Raw genomic sequence first — 8,418 nt, 5'->3', positions numbered from 1 at the left:
ACCATTTGGGATGTAATTTTTGCTCTCTTCTTTCTAGTTAGTACAAAATATTCTGGCGAATTAATTTTCTTTCTCTACTCCCTTGTTATTTATATATACTTGTTGCTTCTGTCGGAGTTACATCCGACGGTTGGACTTTGATCAAGAGGAGATGCCACGTGGCAGATGATGTTCATCACCTTATCTAATGGGAAAGGAAAAGTGGCAGTGCATCACCTTCTCCTACGGTGGGACTTTGCCTGCAAATGGACCTCCAAATGTTGTAATTATCAAGCGAAGGCCCCAGTGACTAGTATTGCAACGGACACTCGGATCATTGACTCCTTGAATTATTTTCTTTCATTGATGGTGCAGGCTAATCCCTTTGCCCCATATTTCACAACAATAAGAATGCACTTCAATTTGCTTCATGAGATTTTGTATACAGTGCTGTTTGGGCGCCTGTATTGTTCTTCTATGATTCTGATATCTAAAATATTGGCCATGAGATTTTGTAATGTAAAATTAAAAGTCATGTTTACAATTAAAAATTAAAAAAATGATGTAATAAATTCAAGAATTTATGTATTCTAAGTTATTGTAATAATTATTTTTATGAAAATATAAATTTTTACCAATTACTTAAAATTTAATTAAAAAAATTATAATGTAGGACAAAATGCTGTATAACAAGAATATAAATATTCAGCACAATATCAATGTAATACAATCAAATACAACATAATCCGTGTAAAATAATGTAATGTGTTGCAATATAATAGTGTGTCGTACGTACATCTTTGATAACTTGATATACATTTTTATTATGTAATCCTTCAAGTATGGATTTGACACATTGTATTGTGCTATAATTTACTGTATTAGTTAATGTAAGATGTATTGTATTAGGTTATATTGCATTAGTATATTGCATCATCTAAATGTTACACCATATTGTATCATTATAATAATATTAAATATATATATCAAATTAATACTATATATATTATTAATGTTTTAACAATTTATATTATTAATTATATTTAATTTATTATCAAAACTTATTAAAAAAATAAAATAATTAACCAATGGTTGCCATTTGCCACAACTACTGTCGACCAAACATGAACTGTCGCTGGCCCAAGAGTAAGGCTTTATTTGACAATATTTTTGGTACCTTTAAAACCCTTATTGCTAGACCTTCATAACGATACATGTATTACTAGTAACGGACCTTTCCTTCGCTAAATACTCACTGTCAAAATTTTGAATCTCAAAACTCTTACCGCAGATTTTTGGCAAACAGATGGTCCTTTTCTGATGAAACATGTACGTTGCAACGCTCTATCGATAAGAATTTCAATCATACCAAATTTAACTCCAACGGATACATTAATCCAGGGGCTGGTGGCGTCCGATAATGGTGGTCGGTGGCCACAATGGTGCTTTGGAGTAGCTGCTGTTGAGTATTAATTTTCAAGATAATAATTTGTTTAAACAAATAACAACCCTAATTTAATAAAACTTAATGAAACAATAACTTAAAAGTTAGCGCGTTACTGTTGAAACCCGAGGGAAAGACGTACGTGATTATATAATGAGGTAAAAATTGTATTAATTTGAATTTTAAAACACGCCCTAAGTGCAAAAACCCGATACGTGCAGACAGTACGGCCATAATCTCCATCACAAAAAATGAAGCCATCACAGTTTTCGCCTTTTGTGTGGTCGGATTTAAACTTTCATTTCTTCTTTTAGCTGTCATCCATTATTTGTTTCTTCAGATGAAGTCAACAAATCAGCTCACCGAAGTTTTCCAAGGAATTAAGTAATTCACATCTGATCATCAAAATCTCTCATCAATCGAACTGTTATGGCTTCTTCTTCTTCTTCTTCTTCTCATCCATATGCTAGTTTGACTAATCCTGAAATCAAGTATGATGTGTTTCTAAGTTTCGGAGGAGAGGACACCCGCGAGAGCTTTACTAGCCATCTTTATTCAGCTTTGTCTCGGGAGACTATAGAAACTTTCATTGATGACGATCTGAGGAGGGGAGATGAAATTTCACAGTCTCTTTTGGACGCAATTGAGGCATCAAGCATCTCAATTATCATTTTCTCGGAAAGCTATGCTTCTTCCAGATGGTGCCTCGATGAACTCCTAAAGATCCTCGAATGCAGGAAAGAATATGCACAGATTGTGATACCAGTTTTCTATCGGGTTGATCCATCACACGTGAGAAAGCAAACCGGTAATTTTGGGGATTCATTTTTGAAGCTTGAAGAACGATTCCCGGACAAGATGCAAAGTTGGAGGAATGCTTTGACGGAAGCAGCCGATCTCTCTGGCTTTGATTCTCTTGTCGTTAGGTCAACAATAATTCTCACTCTTAAATTTGCATGCATATCTAGTTTTCAAATTATATATATTTTTTATAAAATGATCTTAACTCTCTTGTTATCTATTGAATTTAATCATTAATGAATGATTAATTTAATAAAATAACTATGATTAACTCAATAAAGGAACTTTGTATTCTGATCATTTTCCCCATTTGATTAGATATATGAGCAAAGTAACCACTACATTAAATTGGCTAAAAATACACGCTCTGATCCCCTCTCCTACATTTGAACTTATAAATATTGTTACTTTTTTGCTAGTCCTGAATCTGCACTTATAGAGGAAATTGTCAATGCAATTTTGAAGAGGCTGGATGACACATTTCACAGTGAAAACGAAGACCTGGTCGGAGTTAGATTACCCATGAAAGAAATTGAATCATTGTTACGCACTGGGTCAACGAATGTTTACAAACTTGGCATTTGGGGTATCGGTGGTATAGGCAAAACAACCATTGCGGGTGCCATTTTTAACAAAATCTCTAGACATTTTGCAGGTTCTTACTTTGCTCGTAATGTTAGAGAGGCAGAAGAAACTGGCAGATTAGGTGACTTGCGACAACAACTTCTTTCTACATTGTTGAATGATGGAAATGTGAAGAACTTTCTGAATACCGACCTCAATTTTCAGAGTAGGAGGCTTACTCGCAAGAAGGTTCTAATTGTTTTTGATGATGTGGATCATCCAAGACAAATAAAGATTTTAGTTGGACGTCTCGATTTGTTTGCTTCCGGGAGTCGAATAATAATAACAACGAGAGATAGACAAGTGCTTGCAAATTGTGGAGTTGATGAAGTATATCAGATGGAGGAATTGGTACATGATGACGCCCTTAGGCTTTTCAGTCGACATGCCTTTGGAGGAGATCATCCCCATGAAAGTCATACAGAGCTGGCATGCAAGACAATAAAATATGCTCGCGGAGTTCCATTAGCACTTGAAGTTTTGGGTCGCTATCTTTATGGAAAGAGAAGAGAGGTGTGGGAAAATGCAAAAAGTAAATGGGAAACGGCTCTCCCCAAAGGAATTCAGGACGCCTTAAAAATAAGTTATGATGGTTTGGATGACAAAGAGCAAAATATTTTTTTAGATATTGCATGTTTCTTTATCGATGAGGACAGAGACACTGCGACAAAATTCCTTGATGATTGTGAATTCTTTGCTACATCGGCAATAGAAGTTCTTGTTGATAAGCATCTTATCACTATATCAGTCCTTAATAAAATAGAAATGCATGATTTATTGCGAGCTATGGGCAGAGAAATTGTCCGACAAGAATCTACCAATGATCCTGGAAAACGCAGTCGGCTATGGCATCACAAAGAGGTTTATAAAATTTTATCAGAAAACAGGGTGAGCAACAATGGTTTTTCATTTCTACTTTTTTAATAGCCTTTTCATCAGTAATTTTCTTTGCACTCTTGATTACCACAACATTTCTTTCATCATTATTATGTAATGGTCTTTTCATTTATAAGATTCTTTAATTACAATTAAAATTTAAAAAAAAAAAGTTCGATTGGGGTTATAAGTACATTTCACCGTGTTAATAGTAATATATTCTGGGAAAATTGAAATTAATATCAGATTTTACATATTAAACATTTTCTTGAATTTTTCTATTTTATATTTGCTAAAATAATTAGCCCCATAGTTCAATATAAGATAGAGAAAATGGATTCACTTGTCGAAAAGGTGACCTGGATGATTGTGAAAATGTGTAGCAATATGTTATATCAACTTGTATGTAATAATTTGCATACAAATATGTTATGTCAATTTGTATATAATAATTTGTATACATACATACATATATACATATATAGTTTATATGTTTAGATTTTCTTGTATTAAATATGCTTCTTTCTACTTTTACAATTACGAGTTTGATTGCCATATAGTAACTACAACTTAAATTAGATATAAAAATTTGATATAACTTTATTTTTTTTTATTATTATTGATAATTAGGGGACTGAAGCAATCCAAGGCATCTCGTTGGATATGTCTAAAGTGAAAGATATCAATCTGCATCCCAATACTTTCACAAAGATGCCTAACTTGAGGATTTTGAAATTTTATAGCTCAATGAATGAAGAGAACAAATGTAAGATGTCATATTTCCAAGGCCCTGGATTTACTGAAGTGAGGTACCTGCACTGGCATGGATATCCATTGAAATTATTGCCTTCAAATATTCATCCAGAGAAACTTGTTTTACTTGAAATGCCTCATAGCAATATTGAACAACTTTTTGATAATGTGCAGGTATATATACATATATCTTAATTACAATATAGTTTCGGTAATAATTTTTAATTATCATACATGCTAATGATTTGTCTTGGTGGCATTTTTTTTTGTTTCTTCTCTTTTCGTCCGAGCAGGATTATGGTAAGTTAAACCAGATAATCACTGCTGCCTTCAATTTTTTTTCAAAAATTCCAACCCCCTCATTGACTCAACATCTGAACAATCTAGTTATCTTGAACCTAAGCGGTTGTAAAAACTTGCAAAGTCTTCCAGCAAGAATTCATTTGAAATTGCTTAAAGAACTCGATCTTTCGGGCTGCTCAAAACTGAAGAGGCTTCCAGAGATCTCACCCGGTAATATAACAACGATGCATTTAGATGGAACTGCACTGGAGGAACTGCCTTCGTCCATCGAGTGTCTATCTAAGCTTTCGCACTTGGGCCTTGCAGATTGTAAAAGTCTCAAGAGTCTCCCAAGCGGCCTGTGTAAGTTGAAATCTCTAGATGTTCTCATTATCGATGGTTGCTCGAATCTTCAGAGATTGCCCGAGGAACTTGGAAATTTAGAAGCTTTGGATATTTTGCACGCTATAGGAACTTCTATAACAGAAGTACCGCCATCCATCGTCCGTTTGAAAAGGGTTCGTGGAATATATTTCGGGAGAAACAAGGGTTTATCATTGCCAATCACATTCTCTGTAGATGGCTTGCAAAATCTAAGGGATTTAAATCTAAATGATTGCGGCATCATGGAATTACCTGAAAGTCTTGGCCTGTTATCCTCAGTAACAACACTGCATCTAGAGGGAAACAATTTTGAGAGAATACCAGAAAGCATCATACAACTTTCTAATTTGGAAAGGCTCTTCATAAGGTATTGCGAGAGGCTTCAATCCTTACCAAAGCTTCCATGCAATCTACTTTCGTTGGATGCACATCATTGCACCGCACTGGAATCATTACCAGGTTTATTCCCAAGTAGTGATGAATCTTATTTACGGACTTTATACCTGAGCGATAATTTTAAATTGGATCGGAATGAGATTAGAGGAATTGTCAAAGGAGCTCTGCAGAAAATTCAACTTTTGGCAACCGCACGTCTAAGAGAAGCACGGGAAAAGGTATGTCGTTAATTAACTCTCCTTTTTATTTAGAAAAGAAGCTAAGGAAAAAGATGACAGAATGAACAATAACGCGGTGTGTGGTAATATAATGTTAGTTGATTACTTTGTCCTCTTTCTTTGACGCCACATAATTTTACAGTTAATTCTAACTTTTTCCGATTAAATTTTTCTGTTTAAATATTAGTGATCTTTATTCTATTAAGTGTTGTTAACAATTTTTTATTTTTATTTTTTTAAAATTATGATTCGTGTGTATATATAGATATCCTATCCATCACTTCGAGGTCGCGGCTTTTTACCTTGGAATAAAATTCCAAAGTGGTTTAGCTTTCAAAGTGCTGGATCTTGTGTAACCTTGGAGATGCCTCCAGATTTCTTCAATAATAAAAGTGTACTCGGGCTTGCTTTTAGCGTTATTGTAAATTTTAGCAGAAAGTTTAACTTTTTCTACACTTCAAAAATAGAAAAACAGTTTTACGTGTACTGTGAATACATAGTGAGACCCAAAGATTATCATCCGCACTGCAGCACGAGCCGGATGACGTTACTTGGGGTAGGTGATTGTGTAGTGTCTGATCACTTATTTTTTGGGTACTATTTCTTTGATGGTGAGGAATTTAATGATTTTCGGAAATACAATTGCGTTCCTGTGGCTGTCCGGTTCAATTTTAGGGAAGCTAATGGTTTTGAATTTCTGGATTACCCGGTGAAAAAATGTGGGATCCGTTTATTTCACGCCCCAGATTCAAGAGAAAGTTTCAGCTGTGACTAATTCTTCACCCCAAAAGACTGAAAATATGCCTTGTTTTGATTGGTTTCTTTTTTCTTTTGTATGCTTTCAATTCTTTCTGTCCGTTGTGTTCAGTTGGTACTTAAGAATATGACCATTTGTCCTGTGTTTAGCATTGTAAAATTGTTGGCCATCATTTTTGTTTTTTGTTTTCCCTTTTCCTGCACATTGAATCTCTCTAATTGGTGTGGTTCTGTCTTCTATTTGTTTAAATGCTAGTGTTTCTTTCATGAAATTTCTTAATCTCTATCCATTATTTTTTAATATTCATTGGTTGAATGAAATTTCCTCGATGAGTAGTCTTAAGCTGCGTCAAGTCAACAAAACCTGAATTAGTCTCAAGCTCAGGTTACATTCAAATCTTAATATTTCTGAATCTCTTATCAATTTATACTCAATAAATTGATAGATTCAATCCTAACATTATTAATATATTATATGTGTTTTTACTGCATCCCATGGTAAGTCATGTTACTCATCTAAAATGTTGTCAATAAAACATCTATCCAAATATTTTGAGGTAATCATCTTAAAGACTTAATTGAGTGGTTTTCAAGTAACATTTTTTGGCTGGCTTCAGTAACATGACTTGGATAATAAGAAATAAAGAGATTCAAATAATTAGTAGGTCTCTAACATTCCCGGCCTTGTATTTGTGATTTTCAACCAACAGATTTTTAACTTGAGTATTTTATGCATAATTTTCCACATATTGATAAATTATACGTTGATAGCTTCTAAAGTCTAGTAACTGTTGTTGGTTTGGCAATCCAATTGAAGCGCATACATATCACATTAACTAAAAAATCATCCTATATATCTCTATTTGAACAACTATGTGCCTTGACTGAACCAAGCAGATTCATCTAGATTTAATTGTTCAAAAAGAGATATTTGTGGTAATTTTTTAATTAATAGTATAAATTAATTTTCTTAATACTATTATTAATTTGTTATTTAATAATAATAACAACAACAACATGAATTTTTTGTTGGAGTGATGAAAAAAATTCATGATCATTAATGAAAATATAGGGGATTTTCGTGACGGCCAAATTATGTTGTGTGTTGTCATCTTTTCCTATATTATTTACAATATTAAGGGAATAAGAATTGTAATGATAACTAGCAATGTTACTTAGTAATGACAAATCAAAATAAAAAAGAGGAGAGGAGAAAATAGGAGAGTGAAATTTAAATCTAATATTTAGTTTGCTATATAATTTTATAAGGAAATTTTGAAAGGAAATTACTTAATTTTTATTTGTACAACTTCGCTCTTTGGGGCCGTGCTTTCAATATTCATTATAAACAAAAATTAGAAAATCTAAGCTTTGATGTAATTTAATATCTTAAATATATAATAATAAATAAATTATTGTAAATTATACTTAAATTTATCAAAACTGACAACCGCAAACTACGTGACTTGACCCATAATTGGATGATGCATTGTCTATCGATTTTTCAGTAAACGACGGGACATCCATATACAAAACATAAAGATGACATGTAGGAAATTTTAATTTTTGTAATTGAAGGAGGTTGGAATTTACCTTCACATGTATTTGTAGTTTATGGAGAACTTGTCACGATCGTTGGCCTCGAATCCGAAGGGGTAAGTACCTGAAAAAGACACTCCGACGCATAAATTAGTGTTTAATCAAGATCAAATAAAGAAAAAAGGAAAAAAGATGGAGAAGATGAGTTTCTCTCTCTAAGTATGAAAATTGCTTTTGGAGGCCAAAGACCCCTTTTTTATTAGAGATGGGTCTCTATTTATAGATGACGAGTTATGTGGATTTATGGTTTTGCTTTGAATTCTCAATTTAACGACATGTGTAACCCATCTTTTCTGTACACGTGGA

At 33.3% G+C, this 8,418-nt stretch overlaps 1 protein-coding gene across 1 annotated transcript; it reads left to right on the top strand.

Annotated features, from left to right (window-relative positions):
• The first annotated feature begins 1,658 nt into the window (after nt 1–1,658).
• LOC18046223 (disease resistance-like protein DSC1) lies at nt 1,659–6,706 on the top strand. Its single transcript, XM_006440908.2, has 5 exons — nt 1,659–2,349; nt 2,644–3,736; nt 4,355–4,651; nt 4,771–5,757; nt 6,023–6,706. The coding sequence occupies exons 1-5, from the start codon at nt 1,853–1,855 to the stop codon at nt 6,530–6,532; spliced, it is 3,384 nt and encodes a 1,127-aa protein (XP_006440971.1). The 5' UTR covers nt 1,659–1,852; the 3' UTR covers nt 6,533–6,706.
• The last annotated feature ends 1,712 nt before the right edge of the window (nt 6,707–8,418 follow it).

Source organism: Citrus clementina, unplaced genomic scaffold (assembly GCF_000493195.1).
Source record: "Citrus clementina cultivar Clemenules unplaced genomic scaffold, Citrus_clementina_v1.0 scaffold_3, whole genome shotgun sequence".
In the NCBI taxonomy this organism is placed as follows: Eukaryota; Viridiplantae; Streptophyta; class Magnoliopsida; order Sapindales; family Rutaceae; genus Citrus; species Citrus x clementina.
The sequence above is the reverse complement of the archived record's forward strand: the minus strand, read 5'-3'. Positions and strand labels throughout refer to the sequence as shown.